Source organism: Acinonyx jubatus, chromosome A1 (genome assembly GCF_027475565.1).
Source record: "Acinonyx jubatus isolate Ajub_Pintada_27869175 chromosome A1, VMU_Ajub_asm_v1.0, whole genome shotgun sequence".
Classification (NCBI taxonomy): domain Eukaryota; kingdom Metazoa; phylum Chordata; class Mammalia; order Carnivora; family Felidae; genus Acinonyx; species Acinonyx jubatus.
Genome location: NC_069380.1, coordinates 121259758 through 121280997, shown reverse-complemented (window position 1 = coordinate 121280997; position 21240 = coordinate 121259758). Strand labels below are relative to the sequence as shown.

The following is a 21240-nucleotide window of genomic DNA, read 5'->3' as shown; positions in this document are numbered from 1 at the left end:
CATTTAATTTCCCAAACCCTGCCCACACTTTGTCGAACTCTCTAATAATCTAGTTTGGATATTCTGTCTCTTTCCTGGAACCCTGAACTGTATCGGTTGTTTCTTGTATTTTTCTCTGGCCACTTGCTGTGACTCTCTAACCAGCTCCTTTATCTCCAGCATGGTTATTCTGTCAGCTTCATTTTCTTTTCTGCTCTGAGATTGTATTTCATTTGTTTTCCCAAAATCCTTCTTGAGCTCCGGGATCCACAGAATAAAGGTCAAACTCTTTCACTGACCGTCTCTTGCATCCCCCATTCTAGGATCCTAGGCATCAGGGACCCTGCCCAACACCACGCTGTCCCATAGAAGTACATTTCTTGCCCTGATAATACTGGCTCTCCAAGCAACTGGTTATGTGATGTCGGGCCATGAGCCAGCCTCCCCATAAGCTTTCATGTCTTCATCAGTTCAATGAGGAGAATAACAACATGTAATTCTTAGCATTTCTCTGTGGATACATTGAACTCTTTGAAGAGTTTGTAGTCCATAAGAAGGTTTCAGTAAATGCTTGTTATGAATTATTGTCCCCCCCCCCCCCCAACTCTGATCAGAATTACCTTTGGCCATACCTGTGTGTCCAGACCAGTGATTTTTCCCAAGATCTACTTTGATAGGGCCTCTGTGGACCCTTCTTTGATTTCTACTGGAAAGAGGGTTTTTCTCCCTTTCTCTTTCTCTCTCTCTCTCTTAATTGATAGACTTTTTAGAGTGCTTTGAGGTTTACAGAAAAATTGAGCAGAAAGCACAGAGCACTCTCATAAACTCCCTTCATTCCCCACCTGCCACCCCACCCCATTGTTTCCCTTTATTATCATTCTGACTGGTGTGGTACATTTGTTACAAATGATGAACCAGTATTGATCTATTATTAATAAAAGTCCTTAATTGTACATTAAGGTTTACTCTTGTGCAGTTCTGTGGTTTTGACAAATGCATCCTGTCACGTATCTACAATTAAAGTACCTTACGGCATAGTTTCACTGCCCCGAAAATCTCCAGGGCTCCATCCCTTCACCTGTTCACCAGCACACACCCCCATCCCCCTCACTCACCACCTCCTCAAACCACTGGCAACCCCTGATCATTTTACCGTCGATAGTTATACCCTTTCTCTACTTCATCTTGCTATTTGTGTTCACACCTTACTTTTCCTACATGCTCCTAACATACAACTTCACAGGTGGCAGTCACAAAAATGTGTGTTTCAGGAATGAATTATTAAGCCCATCGAATCGAGGCCTGGGTTGAAATTTCATGCACTCCTTCCTGATGAAGTAGGCATTTGGCTTTTGCACAGGCTGTTGAGCTGAAGGCGCAAGGGACCTTGTTTGAATGAAGCTGGATCCCGGGGTTCTAGCCTGCATATGCACAGAGCACTTTCACCCATAGCACGTGGATTTGAGTCCTAGTAAGTAACAGTGCACAACAAAAACAAAAACATAATAAAACACAAAACTGTCACATAAATCCAGACCTAAGATAGCCACGAATTAATTCTTTAAAGCGCTGGCTTTTCTTTAGTCTATATTCTACTTTACATTCTGGTCCTGAGCTACACATTTTATATACTGCTATTACTACTACTACTACTACTAAATAATTTATGTATAATAAATAATACCTACATTACATTTCTACGGTGATTTGGTTTTGCCTTTGTGTATCCGTAGAATAAGCGCAGTCAAATGGCGGTGATAGCACGGTGCTAGCAGCAGCTGTAGTAGCAATATTTGCGATGCCTACCACGTAGGGAGTGTTTTCTAAGTGTCGACCCTGCCTGATAGTTAATTCTCACACTAGCGCTGTGCGGTAGACGTTATTGTACTCGATATCTGTTGAAATATATCTGTACTTTACAGATCCATCAGCAGGCCTTTGTAGAGAGCTAAAGCTAAGGAAGCTGAGATTAGTTGAGTTCCACTCATCTAGGGAAGTTGAGGCCCAGACATAGATCAAGTCACCTGCCTAAAACCAGTACTTAGTAGCAGAGACGCAAATGCAGGTCTGGCTTGCACACCCCCTTGGCCTTTCCCTCAACTCTGAATGGCTCTGCACACTGCTGGCAGGCCTGGTTGCCATCCAAGACAGTCACCTTTCCATATTTCCCTCCCAGAGTCCAGCTAAATATGTGCCAATTTCTTCTTTTATCCAGGCCCTGGCTCTTCCTGCTTTCTGATATGGCAGGTGTATCCTCACACTAGATCTACCTGAGTCTGCCTCTTTCTCTCATTCCCCATTACCTTCTGACACAGTGATTCTTTGTGATCCCTGGTAATCTCCTTCCTCTGCTGTGCTGCCCAGGTTCTCAGAGATCCCTGTGACTCTGCTCGGAGCCCTGCTCTTGCTTCTGACAAGCCCATTTTGGCCCATGGTAGTCTAGGTCTCGAGGGGTGGTATCCCTGCTGCTACATTTGATCGTTTTAAGTCGTTCTGTCAGAGGGCATTCTGACATTGTATCCCCCAGTAAGACATTTTGTCCCCTTTCTAATTATTGTTCTAACCTGTTTGAATAGTTCAAGGAAGATGTCTCAGTGTACTGCTGTTCTGAATTGGACACCTGCCCGATACTTGGTAACTTCATTTTAACAAAGGTAGCAGATCTGAGCTCATCCTTTAGAATCCTTTCGAAGGCAGCAAACATAGCCAAAGTGTGGTGATGCTTTTATAGTATTCATTCGTAGGTTCGCCGTCTATTTTTGGTAGGTGATACTAGCTTAGAGTTTATAGGAGTAAGGCAGCGTTTACTTTTAGAACACATTGATGTAAGGCTAATATTAAGTAAATGACAGCACAGTTTCTAGCAGGTTATGTCAAACGTCTGAAAATGGTACATGAGCATCTGAGGTTTGGGCTTCATAGGCCCAGCTGACCTTCCTCCTTGCGAATGAAGTGGCCTTGTGGCTCCTCCTGTCCACCTCCCCTCCCCTGCTCTCGTTTCTAACCTGGTTATCCACTTGTGCTCACATGTGTCTGGAATGCTGCTGCAGATGGAAAGACTGTTATCAGGGGGCTAGGATTAAGATACCACCCACAGTTCACCTCCCTCTCCATTCTCACCCAGGGCAGGCTACATAACTTGTCTGGCCCTTTGATAATCACATCTTTAAGACAGTTAACATGGCTCTGGGGAGGGAAGAATGCACATAGCTGGCTTTGAAGTTCTTAGTTCCCAAGACTGAGTGGCCACCCTACCCTGGGTTAATACTCTCCGTGGCTACTGTTTCTTCTGTGTTCCTGCCTTTCCTTGCCTTGGGTTCTGTCCCTCCAGGGCCAAAGTGAACATAATAAAGAAAGTGAAAATGGGGCTTCCCATTTGTTATGAATTCTGCTTAGTGGGCTCAGTTTTGAAGGGAATGCCCCAGGTTAACCTCCGTCTAGCACACCTGGGCATGCATTTGGGTGAGGAGAGAAAGAACATGAGACTCGTCTGTAGCACTCTAGAGGTTTGGAGCAGCCGACACCGTGAAACTATGCTCAGTTGCAGTACAGACTCAGAATCATGAAACTGTGTCACTCTTTGGTATGTCTGTTTTCTCCTGGACCTTCCTCTTTCTCTCTGTCTCAATGGCATGTTTGTCATTGAGGATCCAGGAAACAGATCCATACATTCAGCAGGGAGAGTGGGTTTGGGGGCAGGTTTAAGACCTTGCCGTAAGAGCAAGTGGTTTGTTATATCCTCATGGAGGCTTATTTTCAGAGGAAGAATGACCTGGAGGGGCCATGAGAACTTGCCCTCTGGGCGGGGGGAGAAGTTTAAAAGGAGAAGTCTTGGCTGAGCTTGGCTGCTGGTGGCAGGAGCCGAGAACAGTTGCTGAGCGTTGACTGGAGACTGGCGTCTCTGGCATTCCCTTTATGGCAAGATCTGTTATATTTTGATTAATAAAATGCTAGCTCACTTCTTCCTGAGTATTTGTGAGTGGGCAGTTTTACAGTAGCCAGTTCTACTAAAGACAGCAGCTCACATGTATTAAGCATTTAAGAGTTCAGCCCTGTACATACGGTGTCCCCATAATCCTAGCTAGCACCCTGAGAGAAAGGTATCATTGTCCCCTTTGAGGTGACTGAAGCCCAGAGAAGTGAAGTCATTTGTCCAGGCATCTGTGTGTCTCACCCAATCCTGCAGAACCAGGATGGGAACTCTGGTCTCCTGGAGCCTATTCGGTATGCTTTCCTGAATACTATATTGTGTGAACTGGACTACCTTAGAATGCCCTTTCTCTCTTTAAATGATGCCGCTTTGGGGAAGAAAAACAAGTTTTCATCCACGTAGTCTACCCATCCTCATGTATTCTTACGAGTAGGAATGTTTCTAGGGAGTTAAATCTAATTACCCAGATGGGAATTTATTTTGAATAACCACCTGCGCCTTCCTCTGGACTTTAAAAGGATCTTGAGTCCCCACTGAGGGTCAGAGTCTGTGCTTTGTGATTTGTACACAGGTAACACAGTATTTGATTTTGGAAGACAGTCTTCATTTTATATCCTCCTTTTCTGTTCTTGGGATTATAGTTTTTATTCTGAGCTGCTGGAATGTCGGCAGAGTATAGAACAGATGTGTCTTAAGTACTGTTCTCAGGCTGACTTTATTCATGGGGAAGAAGTCCACAGAGGGCTCTGGTTTCTCTGGGAGGCGTATTCTCATTACCTCAGACAGACAGAGGTAGTGATTTAAGTTCTTTTAACTTGAAGATTAGCCGAGAAAAACTAAAATGGGAACCCACATCTCCAGTAGCCTTGAGTTCAAGATTCTGTTCTTTCATTCTGTTCTAGTTTGAATCCATCCATCCATCCATCCATTCTTTTTTTTTTTTTTTTTAAGTTTATTTATTTTGAGAGAGAGCGCACACAGGGGAGGGGCACAGAGAGAGGGAGAGAGAGAATCCCAAGTGGACTCCATGCTGCCAGTGCAGAGCCCATCACAGGGCTAAAACTCACAAACTGTGAGATCATAACCTGAGCTGAAATCAAGAGTGGATGCTTAACCAACTGAGCCACCCAGGCTCCCCTGAGTCCAGCCATTCTCAACAACACCCCTTGTTACAGACTTTATTTTCTCCTCTCTCTCTCCTTCCTCTTTCCTCCATCCTTCTCTCCCTCTTTCTCCTCCCTCCCTTTTTCTGACAAACTCCAAATTTTTTATGGTTGATTTTTAAAATCATTATCATACATTAGTGAAGGAAAAAACACTGGTCTTTGGTAAACTTGAAGGGCTGGTGCTACCCTGGATTGTATTTGAGACTCCTCCTTTATAATAAGCTGCTGTAATATAAAATGTAAAAAATTACACACTCAGCCTGTAATGGGCAGGTTTAATGCACTACTTTTATAAGTAGTGGCTTAAAAGTTCTTCGATTCCTGAAGTTACCTGCCACAGAGATCTGGTCAGATGTTTTAGCACTGGAACAGTCAGATTCAGTATCAAACAATGAGGAGAGCTCTGTCAGAATGAGCCACTTGTCATAAGGTTTCAGAATAAGTGGTTCAGTGGCCTCAGGTAGAAATCTGTCCAGTGTCCAGAGGTAGGAGACCTGGATTTGCTTCTGACAGGAACTAATCAACTCTGTCATTTGGAGAAAGTCACTTGCCTTTATGTGTATCTCCCCATTTGGAAAATGGGAACATTCCCTTTCCAATATACTTCTTAATTTAAGACTTTTAAAAATATTTTATTTTATTTATTTATTTTTTAATGTTTATTTACTTTTGAGAGAGAGAGAGAGAGAGAGAGAGAGAGCGAGCGAGCAGGGGAGGGGCAGAGAGAGAAGGAGACCGAATCTGAAACAGGCTCCAGGCTCTGAGCTGTCAGCACAAAGCCCGACATGGGGCTCGAAGTCACAAACCATGAGATCATGACCGGAGCTGAAGTCGGATGCTTAATGGCTGAGCCACCTAGGTGCCTCTAGACTTCTAAAAATACTTAAAAATGCTGTAAATAATATGAACAGAATCAATATAGCTAATATTTAGTAGAAGTGTTTACTGTGTGTTGGCTATCTGATACGTGTATATGCACTCACAGACACATACTCCCACCCCCCGGCCCCCCCATTTATTCCTGGCAGCTGTGCTGTGAGGTGAGCTAGGTATTATTATCCACTCTGAGCTAATAAAAACTGAAGTTCTGAGGGGTTAGGTCTTAACTCAAGATCACACACCTCATTAACTGGTCTGCCTGATTCTCCTAGTGATAGGAGAAGCCAGCCAGACCCAGCCTGGCCGGCTGTTATGCCTTGCACCCCACTGGCCTTCAAGAGCTCACCATACCCAGCCCTTGGCAGCTGGGCAGGGCCCAAGGCAGTCAGAGTCCTCGGTTATTTTAGGCTCTGAATAGTTTTATTTTGGGTTCCATATACCCTCCAGATTATCCCAGTGTGCTCTCAAAATACCATCATTCTTTGTATGTATCATTACATGAGAAACGTTGGATGTCCAGACTAGACCGTTTTACCTCTTCTGGCGTCACCTCATGGATGCTTGACATCATCAGCCTCTGGGAACAGAAAATGAAGAGTCCCGCAGGACCACATTGACCAGTCCTAACATCATCGAGGGTGACTTTTAATCACAGATGTCAGATTTGTTTGTCTTGTTGGTTTTCAGGCCTAGCTTGTGTTAATCTGTAGAGCTGGGTTGTGAACTCACAGACAAGCATGCTTTGTATCCAGTGAGGTTTGGTTTTCTATGACCAGGGGATGGTCAGTAGTGATGTCGTTCTTCAATGCCAAACCCAGGACTTGCCTTTCAGATTTTCCTGTGTCTGATGACACTTTGCCCAAGCTACCCTTTGTGGCAGATCCCACATGCACGGCAAGAGTTAAATGAATGAAGTAGTTTTATTTACCACTTTAATAAAAGGTAGGGGACAAGCTGAGGATCCCCAGGGGCAGCATTTGTTTGAGCTCTGTGAATTGAGGTTTAGATATTTCTGCTCTGCATGATGAAAACAAATAATATTAGTACTAACGCAGTCCATAGAGCAAGAGCCCTGTTAGTCCTATCTCTGAAACCTACACGAGGCCTGTAATTCATCTCTGTGCTCTATTTACTTAGATTCTGGATTATTGAGCCGGAGAAGGTTTATCTAATTAGCATTTGAGGAGTCTCCAGCGATGCCATCTCAATGATGTTAATTACACTTGGATCACCTCTTACTATCCCCCTGATGTACCATGGGCCTGAGATACCACGCCCCTTTGCTAACATCTGATGCTTGTTGAAGGAAGTAATGATCATGCCTGTTGTTCCCTAGGGTGGATGTTCCCCTAGGCAGGAGGATGGTCATATTTCATAGCTGGGCTCAGTATGGGTGCTAGCTGGCCCCTTTCCAAACAGCAACTTACTTCAATTCTTTGCTAGGAAGATAAAGAACATCAGAAAAGCACTGAGCTGTTAGAAGGAAACCTTGTAGTTACCAAGACTATTTGTTTTAATGTTTATTAATTTTTGATATAGAGAGAGCTGGGAAGGGACAGAGAGAGAGAGAGAACAGAATCCCAAGTAGGCTCCACGCTGTCAGCACAGAGCCTGACACGGGGCTTGAACTCACAAACTGTGAGATTATGACCTCAGCCGAAGTCAGACGCTTAACTGACTGAGCCACCCAGGCGTCCCGTTTTTATGAAGCTTCTTCTGCCTTCCCAGACACACAGAACTGTGCCTGGAACACACAGAACAATGGTTTCTGGTGCTCATCTCTGACTTGGTGTTGGACTGGCTGATGGCTGTGTGCGAGCCACTTCTGGAGTTTATAAAGTACGGATCTGGTGGTCTGCAGCAGGCCCTGGGAATATATTTTTCTAATATGCACCCTAGTTTGGGAAGCACAGCTCTGGGACCGCCTCATATAATTTTGCAATTACTGTAAAAATGATAGTCCAGTTTTCTGGTCACATCACATCGTTTTCTGACTCAGATGGCCTTTCCATCATAATGACATGATATGACCTCCTGTGTCCCACCCTTTACCCGTTCATTTTATCAGTATTTAACAGCTGTCTAGGATGGGCTCCAGGAACGAAGGTGAAAAGACCAAAAGATGCATGGTTCCAAGACTATAGTGTCTTTGGTCTGGTTGGGAGACAGTTGAACAGTCAAGCAACTATTGTAGAACAACAAAGTTGTCTGAACTGAATTGCAAGGGGAGCAGGTGGAATTTGCTCGCAAGTCAGGCAATGCATCCTACAGGAGAAACCCTTTGACTGGAGGCTTGACAGAGGAGGGGGTGGTTGTCACAAACTACATGAATACATACGGGAAGGTGGAGGGAGCTTCTTTGTAAAGTCTTAGTGCCCAGAGAGCCTGCTACATGACAAGAACTACATGTCTCTTGGTTTGCCGTGGTGTGAAACATGAGGCCATACATGATAGAAATGAGAATGGGTATATTGGCTAACTGCCAAATCAGGAGGGGCTTGTGGGTCACGTGTGGTAGGAATTTGTATTTGACTTCATTAGCACATTTTCCCTGCATATGTGGGTATTTTTATAAGTGCCTCATTGATCCATATCTCTTTCAGATCCTCTCCCCTGACAGTCTGTCATGATGAAATTTCTTACTCTCCTGTAGTACCTTGGAAGGGGCACTTTGCTATATCCCATGTGCAGCCCTAGCCTCAATTCTCATTTTCTGGCCCTATTCACACCATTTTTTTTTTTTTTCCGAAGCTAGAAATCAGCGTCTTTGGGGGCTTCCTTCCCCGTACAACGTATGTCCTTTTTGAAAGCCAGTTACCTGCCTTGCCACCTTCATCTCTGCCGCTTTCCTCCTTGATCCCTAAGCTCCCTGTCTTGACACTGATCTTTTTCAGGCTTTCAAAGAAGACCTATTTCTACCGCAGGGCTTCTGCACGTGCTGTTCCCTCAGCCTGCACTTCTCCATCGTCACCCCATCTAGGTGATCTTCCCTGCAAGAGCCTCTTTCAGCCTCTGTTTAAAACAAGCCCACTCCCCTATGTTTTGTGACACTTAATACAATTGTATATTGTTTTATTTGTTTTGTTGACTTTCTTTTTCCTTTATTGCCAGATACCCCATTTAGATTTTATAAGAGCAACGCCATGGTGTGACTCAGTAATTGCAGCCTCCTTATGTATTTAGTCATTCATATTAGATAACTGCTTGCTGGATGAGTGGATGGATGGATGGTATGTGGATGGATGGCTGAATAATGGATGGATGGATGGATGGAATTGAAGTCTGTGAATTGAATTCTTAAAAAATGCAATGTGCCATTCTTCTTTCAAGCTGTAGTCCCACTTAGCCAGGCTCCTGAGATTTGTCTTCTCCCCCTGGAGCCCACTGAAGCTGCATCCACCCCTCATGCCACAGTCTAAGCACCATTCACTCATTTAATGGCATCTGTGATTTCAAAAGCTGACACTGATTTGTCCCTCTCCTGACATGTATAAAATATATGTCTGTGTTTTTTTAATTAGCTTGGAGTGTATTTGCATTGTTTCCAATTTGATCACTTATCCAAACTTCATCTAAGTTACAGTTTTTAAAAAGACTTTAATTATAAGAAAAGCATTTTTTTCTCATAATAAAGGCAACAGAACCATTTCAGAAAACGTGAGAGTTTCATGAAGCAAATGAGCATCCTGCACAATTTCTCCACCCTGGATGAAATAGTATAGAATACCATAGGTATTTTGTTTTTTTTCCCTTCACTGCTTTTCCTATACATTCCACAACCTTATGTGCGTGTGTGTATACATGTATATGTATCCTGAATTGTAACATGATATGACCCTCATGTCATTATAAAGACTTTTAAAGGCTATTTCATTGTATGCATGATCCTAAGTTCTATTTCGAGAATCATTGTTGAGTGCCAACAAGGTGGCAGGCACTGAGGTGTATATTACATACCACTCTAAAATTTACTGCTTAGTGAGCCGGAGAAAATAATAAAAGAGTGTCTTTCCTCAAGCAGCTCTGTTTCTATGTGGCTGTGGCAGGTTGCAGAAGCAAGAGGTGAAACTCTGGAGTTTGAATTAGAGGCAAACATGAAAGACTGGATCCCCAACAAATATACTCAGTTCAAACACTGAGTGCATTGAGCACACAGATGTCTTAAGTAAATGTGTTCCTCCTAGACCTCTAGAATAGTGAATTGGGTTGGAAGGTGTGACTTCTTAATTCCTAGCTGTGAGACTGACTTATGTTTTCCTTCTTTTTTAGAGTGACCGTCTTCTTATCAAGGGTGGCAGAATTGTCAACGATGATCAGTCCTTTTATGCTGACATTTACATGGAAGATGGATTAATAAAGTACGTATATAGAGCCTTATCTTTATCTTTTTGTACTTCCTCTCTTTATTAGAGGCTCAGAAAGAAGCTTCCTTCTTTTTTGCTTACTAGACCTTTGATTCTTTGTGTTTCATTTCTTCTTCTCCTTAAAAAATGAGTCTTTATTTAAAAAAAATTAATGTTTGTTTATTTATTTATTTTGAGAAGAGAGAGAGAGTGAGGAAAGGAGGGGTAGAGAGAGAGGGGGAGAGAGAGAATCCCAAACAGGCTCCGTGCTGTCAGTTCAGAGCCTGACATAGGGCTCTATCCCACGAGCTGTGCGATCATGACCTGAGCCGAAATCAAGAGTTAGACACTTAACTGACTGAACCACTCAAGCACCCCTAAAACTGAGTCTTTATTTTAACCCTTTGTTCTGGATGCACATAATCCCTTAAAATGGGAACTGGTTTTAGTTTATTTGAATTCCATGAATGACGTGAAAAATCTGAATTCAGTCAACCAAATGATGCTGTAGGCCCCTTTGTGCAAGTGACATTGACGGGCACTCTGTGCATCTTGGAGAAGCGGAAGATGTGACATTGTCCTTAAGTTCAGTGAAAACTGCACAAAAATTACAGCCCCCTAAAAATATAAGGCCTTAGGTAATTGGTATCAGAGTTCAAGTGAGGATAAGTGATACGGAAGTGCACCAAGAGGAGAAATCCCTTCAGAGGATGGTTTGCAGGGCCGGAGAGGCATTTAAACTGAGCCTTGACTTAGGTAGAGCTTAGGTGGCTGGAGCACAGATAGGACCTACATCTCAGATAAGATTTTCAAATAGATACTTTAGGGATGTGTACTTACCTTACAGAACGATCCTCTGTCCCCTTTCTCTCTGCCCCTCTGCCACTGGTTCTGTCTCTCTCTCAAAATAAACAAATGAACTTCAGGAAGAAAAAAGTGGGGTTTGGTCTACACACAAGCCTTTCCTCACATAAAGCAAGGTATGCCCCAGACACACAAAAGATAGTGTCTGAGACTGGTGGGTACAGGCCATCCTGTTCGCCACCCCTGGCCTTGCTCAGTTTTATTTTTACATTATGTGGCTAGTTTGAGATTCTGGTTATAGCGGATCTCTTCCTTATCTTTGAAAACTTGGCCGAGGTATAACTTTCTGTGGGTGGGTATTCCTTATGAGACCCCAAATCTAGGCTCGCGTCCCTTCAGTGAGCCTCAACACACCTTGTTGTGCTTTTATCAGTCACAGAACTTCTGGCACTGTTTGGCGTCCTGAAGGGGAAGGACCCCGTCTTGTTCAGCTCTGTATCTGAGCATTTCACCCAGAACTTAGCATGTAGAGGCTAAAGAGTTACCTTTTATTGAGTATGTAGTATGTGCCATGCACTGTGTGAAATGGTTGACATGCCTTACTTCATTGAGTCTGCCAGCAATACCACAAAATAAGTACTGTTAGTACCTTTTTCTCAGATGAGGAGAAAGAGGAACACGGGGAGTAATTCACTTGCTAATGATTAACATATTCATCAAATACATTGAATGAATGAATGAGTGAATGAATGAATAAACAAATGCATGAATGAAGATATTCTTGTTTAGTTGCCTTACTGACAAAGACACTTTTTCATATTAGAAAGAAGACAGATGGAAATAGTAGGCAAGCTAACGAATGTGAAATAATAATTTCTTTAAAATATAAGTGATTTCATATTTTTCTCTTACTAAAAAAGTTAAAAAAATTTTTTTCATTTTATTTATTTTAGAAAAGAAAGCATGAGCAGGGGAGGGGCACAGGGAGAGAGAGAGAGAGAGAGAGAGAGAGAGAGAGAGAAAGAGAGAGAGAGAGAGAGAGAGAGAGAGAGAGAGAGAGAGAATCTTAAGCAGACTCTATGCTCAGCATGGAACCCAGTATGGGGCTTGATCCCATGACCCTGGGATCTTGACCTGAGCCAAAATCAAGAGTTGGTCACTCAATCAACTGAGCCACTTAGGTGCCACTTGCTAAAAAATTATTGTATACAGTTGGCTCTCTTTGGAGATAGCAGGTTCCCTGATGTAGAGATTTTCAGAGATGGAAATAAACATAGTACCTAATGTTGCTTCCTCATTCCAGAGCTCATGACGGGCATCACTAATTGATCACAGAACTTTTCACAGTTGAGCCTTAAATACAGGCTCAGAACCCATCTTCACACAGTGACTCAGGCATCTACTACCGGAGTTGAATATGTAAATCCTCTTTGCCATCTCTGTTAGAATAGCCTAGAAGGCTGCTTGCCAAGAATGTTCTAGAAGGGATGTAACCATCAGAGGTGTGTGTTGGGGGTGGAGCAAAGGGTGGATTAACATGTTCTTCATCCAATCCTGAAATTTTATAGATCTTCAAAAACATTCTGAAATCACAGAGCATAAAAGCAGAAGTAATTCCCTATGGTTGTTACATAGCTGTTTGCCTATCTGAGTATTTACGGAGAGCCTGCTGTGTGCAAGGCAGTTGTCTAAGGCATGGGACACGTGCTATATCACGTGCTATGGTGGATATCATTGAGACCCACATCTTCCCCTAGGAACCCCACATTCTTTTAGGGGAACTGAGGGAGATATCTGTATTTATGAAAAAGGCATAACATTACCTGATAATATCAGTAACAAGTATTAAAGTAACAGTAGATGAGATTCAGGGAGAGGGCTATATGGGATTAGTATGGTTATTGACTATAATAGCTGATGCTTATTGACTTCTGTGCCTAGCAGTACGCTATGGGCTTAACACATATTAACACTTAATCTACATGACAAACCTATGGAGGAAGTGTTTTTTTTATATCTCACAAATGAAGGAATCAAGACATGGTGAGGTTAAGCAACTTGGCCAAGGTCATAAAGCTAGTAACTAACAGAGCCAGGATTGTGAACCCAGACAGTCTACATCCAGGGCACATCTACACTCTTAATTATTAGACCTGGCTGGCTGTCAGTAGGGATTTGAGCAAGGTGGGGAGATACAAGCCAAGCCTTCAAGGATTAATGTGACCTTGAGTGACTCAGTGGAGAAAAAGAGGAAGGCATTTCTGATTCAGACATGGTATTACAAGTGCTCAAAACTGGTGGAAACATGAATATATACACACATGGGCTGGACAGCTAACTCTTCATGCCTTTTGTTCTCAATTTGCCTCAGAGGGAAATCGGGGAGGGAGGAAAATGGGAAGACAATGGCCAGTATCTGGACTATAATGGAGTTACAATCAGAGGCTACATTTTTTCCACAGTGTGTTTTGAATTGTGGTGTCTCTGGAATGGCCCGATGGGGATGTGGTGAAGTTGAACTCTTAGAGATGTCAGGAATACTTTATTTTAGTTGCAGAACTTAGATTTTGGCAGGCCAGTGGTGGACTTCTTACTATCCCGAGAGAGTGTCTGTCTTGGCTGGCTATGCACAAAAGGGGAATGTATTCATGCCACTGGTAGTGAGGTACATGTCTCCCCAAGGTAGGATGTGGGTATTAATAACGTCAGGGCTTGTGACTCTTAAGTCTACCTAGAATTAACTGGTCATTTAAATTTTTTTTTAATGTTTATTTATTTTTGAGAGAGAGAGAGAGAGAGAGAGCGCGCGAACACGAGCAGGCAAAGGGTAGAGGGAGAGGGAGACACAGAATCCGAAGCAGGCTTCAGGCTCTGAGCTGTCAGCACAGAGCCCGATGGGGGGGACTGTGAGATTGTGAGCTGAGCCAAAGTCGGACGCTCAGCCAACTAAGACACCCAGGTGCCTCTTTTTTTTTTTTTTTGGTGAACTGGCCATTTAAATCAACAGTGTGAAATCACATGTAAACCAAGCAACACTGGATGGTCTGTAAGGTAACATTTTGCCAGGAGTAGGTGTCTTAGTTACTTACCTTGTGTAGGTACTGTGTCTTCCCACCTGAGTCCCCCATTCTTCTTCCCGGGGATTCACTGAAGCTTCATGGGCAAAGGTGTGTCTGATAGAGGTTGTCCTTATCACCTTCCTGGCCTCGAAGCTTCTGCCAAGATCCTGCCCACCAGCTGGGTGTCTGTGTCTTTGGCTTCCTCTTTTCGAACTTGCCCTTGGCTGTGACTGACAGATTAATTACCAGGGGGAAGGGTGGACTTGGGAGTGAAGAATGAGGTGTAAAATGACCCACTCAGATTCTTCTTGTTAGGAGCACGGGTGGACTCACTTCGAGGATAGCTAACTTCACATACGTATTCTTTAAATGATTCATGACCTCCTTCAGTCTCTCCTAATGGTTCCTTACTTGTTTTTCCAAATGTTACTCTTCATCCTTCACTAAAATAAAGAACACAATGAAAGGGGTAACAAAAACACCTCTATTTTAAAAAAATATATATTTATGGGGTGCATGGGTGACTCGGTTGGACATCTGACTTCAGCTCAGCTCATGATCTCACCATTTGTGGGTTCGAGCCCTGCATCAGGCTCTGTGCTGACAGCTCAGAGCCTGGAGCCTGCCTTAGATTCTGTGTCTCCCTCGCTCTCTGCCCCTCCCCCACTCATACACTGTTTCTCACTCAAAAATAAATAAATAAACATTAAGAAAATTAAAAAAAAATAATAAAATGTTTATTTCACATTCTATATTGCAGACCCTGCCAAGTGCTGGGGTTGCAGTACAAGCCAAGAAGCATGTCTCCACCAAAAAGCAGATCAGCTTGTTTTGAGTCTGAAAGTTGTTTTCTGGGTGTATGCCTGTCTTGCTTGGTTTCTAGATTGTGAGGCTCGTGAATCACTTGCAAAGATCACTCTGATAAATATAAGTTACAGTGTCTCAAATCCTCTCAGTACTGTGTTTGTCTTCAGAGTTGCTTCTTTGAAATCGTCAGTTGCTTTACTGTCTCACCAGGCAAATTGGAGACAATCTGATTGTCCCTGGAGGAGTGAAGACCATCGAGGCCAATGGGAAGATGGTGATCCCGGGAGGCATCGATGTCCACACTCACTTCCAGATGCCATACAAAGGAATGACCACAGTGGATGACTTCTTCCAGGGGACGAAGGCTGCCTTAGCGGGGGGCACCACCATGATCAGTAAGCCGCCCAGTCCTCCACACTCCTGGTCCCGACGAGTGCCTGTTTAACTAACGTGTTAACCCCTGTTGCTCTCTGGCCATAGCTCGTACACATCTCTCAACTCAGAGCATTGGCCATCTGCCTGATGGGACCCGAGGAAAGCAGATGGTAGTGAGGATGCTGGGAGGTCACTGAAATTGGATAGAGGAGATTCACGAGGCTCCTGGCCATGAAGGCAGCTGTCCTCTCTTGTCTGCCTCAGAGCAGGGTGTGGGTGTGCAGTGGGTGGGGAATCAGCACTTCTCTCTGGGCCAGACACTGGGAAGAGTCTGAGGGGCAAAAGTGCGGAGATGGGCAACATGTTATTTCAGAACTTCCCACTTGGGCTTGAGGCAGGAGGGGGCAGAGAGCACAGGCAGAGCAGTGTGAACAGGGCTAAGCATCCCAGAGAGGGAAAGATAATGGAGACCTGTGGTTCTGGAGAAACCAGGGGGTTCATTGCCATTTACTGTTATCTGGTCTGCACTGGGTTTTGACCAATTCGTATCTTAAGATTAGGCAAGCTGTGGGGGTGGTTTCCTTTGTTTTTTGTTTCTGTTTTGTCTTTTTTTTTTTTTTTTTCTGGGAACAGTTGCAATTCCAGAGAAACCTAGGATGTTGCATGCCATTGCATGACTGAACACATAGCATTCCAGGGCAGTCCTTCCTGTCCCAAAGGAATCCCAGGGAAGTGGGTCCCATCCCAGGCTCGGCCCTAAACTTGGTCAGCAAGAGCACTGTTTATTTTAACACCGTATACATCCATCCAAGAACACAGAACAGCCTGAGCTGTAGAGTTTATTCATTGTCTTTTGCCTCCTTTTGATGGGAGCCCCAGCCGGGTTGAGCTTCAGCTAGTTGGGTGTGGAAGCCCAGGAAAACTGCCTCAAGGCCATAAAAGGTGCAATTCAGGGAGACCAAAGCTTTTCTCCAGCTAAAGGGAGGAAGCCAGCTGCCTTCCCTGCAGCCGCCTGCCCACAGAGGCCCCGGTGCACGCCTCAGTAATGCAGCTCCTCGCGTTTGCTTTCTGATAAGCACACGTGGGCTGCCTGTGGTAGGAGGCTGAGGACACCAGAGATGTTGGTTTGGCTTTCTGCCATCGGGCAAGGCGTTGGACCTGTTCAGTGTCCTGGGAACATGTGTTGTGCTTGGTCCTCAATGTGAGGGAGGGAGGGGAGGAAAGTCAGAGTTGTGGGTGTTGAGAGAAAACCATACAGAGAGACACAAAACTGTATGTGTTCTTTGTAGATAATTTAAAAACTGTAGATATGCAGCGGGAAAAGCAAACCTATAAAGCTCACATCACTGTCAGAGTGTGGCTGTAGTTTTCTTCCTATTTAACAAAAATAGACCCTAATAGACATACAGTGTTTTAGTGGTGTTTTAATCCACCGTTTCACTAAATAACCATGTCATGAGTGTCTTTCCATTCATTCAATTTTATTCCACTGGAGCATTTAAAATAGGTGCCTAACCATCCATTTTAGGAAGGTATGTTTATTATTTAGCTGAACTTCTCTATTGTTAAAGATTTTGGTGATTTCCAATTTTTCACTTTTATAAACATTTAAATAATATTTGCAGTGGCAAACATCTATAGTGTGCAGATTTTGCAGACAGCCATGTTTTATTAGGAATAGTTCTTAGGCCCAGGAATAATTACTGACTTAAGGTATGAAAAATCTCAGATTTTTGATGTATATATCAAAATTGTTCTCAGGAATGTTGTAGCAATTTGCACTTCCCCCAACTGCCCCAAGGGAGCTGTGAGTGTCACTTTTGTGTTATCCTCATCAGGGGTGAATGTCATTATTTTTAAAACTGCTATCCAAGGTTGCACACATTGTAGGAGTAGATTTGGGCCCCAAAGAACACTTCTTTTTTAATTTTTAGAGAGAGAGAGGGCACAGTGGGCAGAGGGGGAGAGGGAGAGAGAGAGAAAGAGAGAGAGAAAGAGATAGAGAACCTTAAGCAGTCTCTAAGCTCAGCATGGAGACTGACACGGGGCTCGATCCCACGACCCTGGGATTATGACCTGAGCCGAAATCAAGATTCAGATGCTCAGCTGCCTGAGCCACCTAGGCGCTCCAAAAGAAAACTTATTCTTGGCAAAATGTTTGTGTGGAAATAAGATCTGTGGGCGGAGCTTCAAGTTCACGTACCTGATACTGGCTCTTTCCTATGGTGGTGAGCACAAGGATGTCACTGTCTTCTTACCTGACATAAATTTGAAGTCCCTCCTTCCCCCCGTAGAAGGGAGTCTGACTTTCTTCACTAGCAGTGACTTCCTGTAATACTGGCAATAATGGCACATGGTGGACATTCATTGACATTTATTGAGCACTTACTATGTGCCAGGCATCAGGTGAGATACTTTTCATGCGTTTTCCCTTTGAATCATATAACACAATTAGAAGGAAGGCACTATGACACTCCATCCTCCATCTCCCTGAGCACCCATTTCAAGGATAAAAAAACCGAGGTTTAGAGAGGCTAGTAGTTTGTCCAAGAGCAACATGGGTAAGTGACAGTTCAATTAGCAGCCATCTGGAAACTGCCTGAGAACACTTTCTAAGGTTAATTCCACGCTCAGGAAGTGGAGGCTTTGCAGCCCTAGCTAAGCACGTGGGAGCAGGGGAGCAATGGCTGGATCCGTGAGTTACCCATGTGGGGCCTCTGTTGTTCAGTTGACCACGTGGTGCCTGAGCCCGAGGCCAGCCTAACCGAGGCCTATGAGAAGTGGCGAGAGTGGGCAGATGGGAAGAGCTGCTGTGACTATGCCTTGCACGTGGACATCACCCACTGGAATGACAGCGTCAAGCAGGAGGTGCAGAACCTCATCAAGGACAAAGGTAAGCCTCTGTGCGCCGCCCCCCCCCCCCCTTCTCTTTGCTTGGAGTCTGGAACCTTGAGCTAGGTGCTAGGTGCAGGGCAACTGCTGTGTTCCAGGCACCTTGTGTTAATGTATGCCATCTTACTCCCTCCAGGGTCCCCACAAAGAAGATTCTTCTCCTCACTTTGCAGATGGAGAGCCTGAGGCTCAGAATAAGTGGCCCAGGCTCACAGAGCTAGTAAGCAGTAGCTATACCCAAAGTCTATGCCCTTCGCCTCCACACGGCCCTGCCTGTTTTACAGAGGAAAAAACTGAGGCCAGGAGAGGCTAACATCTTACAGAAGGTCACAAAGCTACTAAATATGAGAGCAGGAATTTTTGACCTTTGTAACTTTCGCCGCAAAGATCAAACCACTACTGTTCTAAAACAGTGGCATCCTCAGAAAAGGCCGCGGCATTTCTGGGGGCAAAGATACGTTCTTACCCAGGCTAGGAGCTTAGGACATGGCAACGTGTGTGTGTGTCCCCTCAGTGAGCACATGACTTATGTTTCCTTGTCCTTGATCATCAGATATTTCACATACACGCACCGCCCCCCCATACACGCACACAGACATGCAATATGCTGGGCATCATCACATCGCCTGGGGGATTTAGGGAAGTATGGGAATGGTCTCCCTTGAATGTTCAGGGCAAAAGGAAGCAGGCCAGTAAAGAGGAACAGGATAAATGCTGCAAGGTGCAGAATATTATTGTAATAGTATTAGCCTCATACTAATTATATTACAATATTAGTACTAATGAATGCTAGCATAGTAACATACACTGTTATAACACTAACCTAGTGATCCTATTACCAGTGAGCTGCCTTAATGCAGATGCCGAGTGCAGTGGAAGAGAGTGTGCTCCGGGTTGGAGGGGAGAGGATGGGTTCCCAGAGGATGAGGTTTTTCTTTCCATCTCCCCCCTCACCCCGCCCCCAAGCTCTGCTCAGACCTTCCTGATACAGGATGTGGAAGTAACCCCCTTCTTTCTTGTGATGCCTCTCACTCTGGACATCTCCAGTGGGGTAGAAAATGGAATGGCCTTAACACCCACTTCTCTGCCAAAGGGCCCGGGTCATTCCGCGGATGACAAAGAGGCTTATGGGAAGGGTAGTGTTGGGAAAAGCTGCCCTGAGCTGAACCACTCTGGGTCGGGAAGTTCTCAAATTACAACCCACTTTTGGCCTGGAACAATGTGGGCTGAGATGGCCCTAATGGTTGGAGACCAAAATTATCCTCCTTTCCTCAAAATGATTCTCTGTTCCCTAGCCCCACCTACTTATATAAATTACTATATTAATGGTTTACTTTGGGGTGAAAAATTAAATAGCTCTTTCCTAGCAACGCTTACAACTTGGATATTTAAGCATAAGGTGGACCTTGACCTCTGCCCATCAGCTCTGTAGTTTCCCGAGGCCATGGTCGCTGTCTTAGAGGCAATAGCCGGCAAGGCTTCGTGTAGAGCAGGCATTCATTAAGCAGTGAAATAAACCCAATCCCAGGAGCTCCATTAATGAAGCTCAAGTATGTGCCAGGCCTGGTGCTAAGAGTTCGGTATGTGTTGGCTCATTTAACGTTTCCAGCTGCCTTATGAAGCAGGCTATTGTAAATTTTCCATTTTACAGGTGAGGAAACCAAGAGGCGAGGTATTCCCAGCTCGCTGAGCTAGAATGTGGTGCAGCCGCAGTGTGTGAGCCTGACTTGTGTGCTACAGTGATTCTCAATGAAAAAATACTGCCTCGAGCAGCAGCAAAGCTTGCTGACCCTCTGGGGAGGGGAATGGGGGTTAGGGGGCAAGGCAAGAAAGAGGCACAGAAGAGCCTGTTCTGCTGTGACCCCACGTAGGCATTGTTGTTTTTCTAGGTGCGGGGAGAATGGAGAATGGGAAGCATCTGCTTTATATTGGACAGGTGCCCATAATGCACTCGGTCGGGCCCCATGGGCGATGAGAGCAAAGGATAGAGAGTGCTCGGGCTAATGTTGTCTTCCTCCTGTTCTCCCTCCCTTCCCTCTCTTGCAGGGGTTAACTCCTTCATGGTTTACATGGCCTATAAGGATTTGTATCAAGTGTCCAACACAGAGGTAACAAGCCATTGCTGTGTGGTTTGGGGTATCTGGATGGGCTTCCTATTGTTGCTATGACCTTGGCTCTTTGAGCATTAGTCACTGTGGTCACTGTGGGAGACTGCTGGGCCAGAGTGCTTCTCAGAGCCCTCGCAGTCCATGGCACTGCGAATAAATAAGGTAACAGGCAGGGTGCCCATGGCAGGGCAGACCAGGAGCTAGAATTTCCACTGGCAGCAGCTTTCTCCAAAGGACGGGAGGAAGGGTATGCCAAAATCTGTGTCTACCAAACAAGCCCTAAGCCCCGCAGGAGCTCAGCACAAGTGTGAGGTGCTATATCCTGCAAGACACAGGAGGGGTTAAGGAGGGGTTTCTGCTGTTTGGCGTAATAGCTTGCCCGTGACTCTCCCGAAGGCATTCTCGTGGCATGTGTTGGTTTTAGACGAATCTCACGTTTTCGGAGGAAATGCAAGAAGTTAGTTCCCATGCCTCCTGGTTGGGAGGTGAAGGGAGGTCTGCCTTGATGGGTTAAGAAATAGGGGTTTCAGCTTTCGCTTTAACTCCTGGCCAGGCTGTAGCAGCTTTCAGGAGCACTTGTGGAGAAGAATAGTGAAGGTCTATCTCAGCAAAATGGGAAATTATACCATTAAAAACGTGTGCTGGAGGCAGAGTTAAAGTCTCGACAGCACTTTGTTACACGTTCGCCCTGTCTGCCGAGGAGACATGACATGTTCTTTGTATAGACGGTTTCCTAGAGTTCCTTTGGACTCGCACTCTTTGGTCATGCATATTTTAGTCTGTATTTCTCGCTCTAATCGTTGGTTTCCTCTGGTTCTCCTCATTTGGTTTATTTATGGCTCTAGTGAGTGACCCTTGTGTGAAGTTGCTGGAAGCATCCGTGCCTTGTGAAGGTGA

General features: G+C 44.6%; 1 protein-coding gene across 2 annotated transcripts in view; it reads left to right on the top strand.

Annotated features, from left to right (window-relative positions):
* DPYSL3 (dihydropyrimidinase like 3) overlaps positions 1-21240 on the top strand; it is a 113505-nt gene that overhangs the window by 69214 nt on the left and 23051 nt on the right. For both annotated transcript variants that reach the window (XM_015083169.3, XM_027042135.2), the window contains exons 2-5: positions 10225-10313; positions 15179-15363; positions 18072-18236; positions 20282-20343. In XM_015083169.3, the coding sequence (XP_014938655.2) occupies positions 10225-10313; positions 15179-15363; positions 18072-18236; positions 20282-20343 (501 nt within the window). The remainder of the gene's footprint in view (positions 1-10224; positions 10314-15178; positions 15364-18071; positions 18237-20281; positions 20344-21240) is intronic.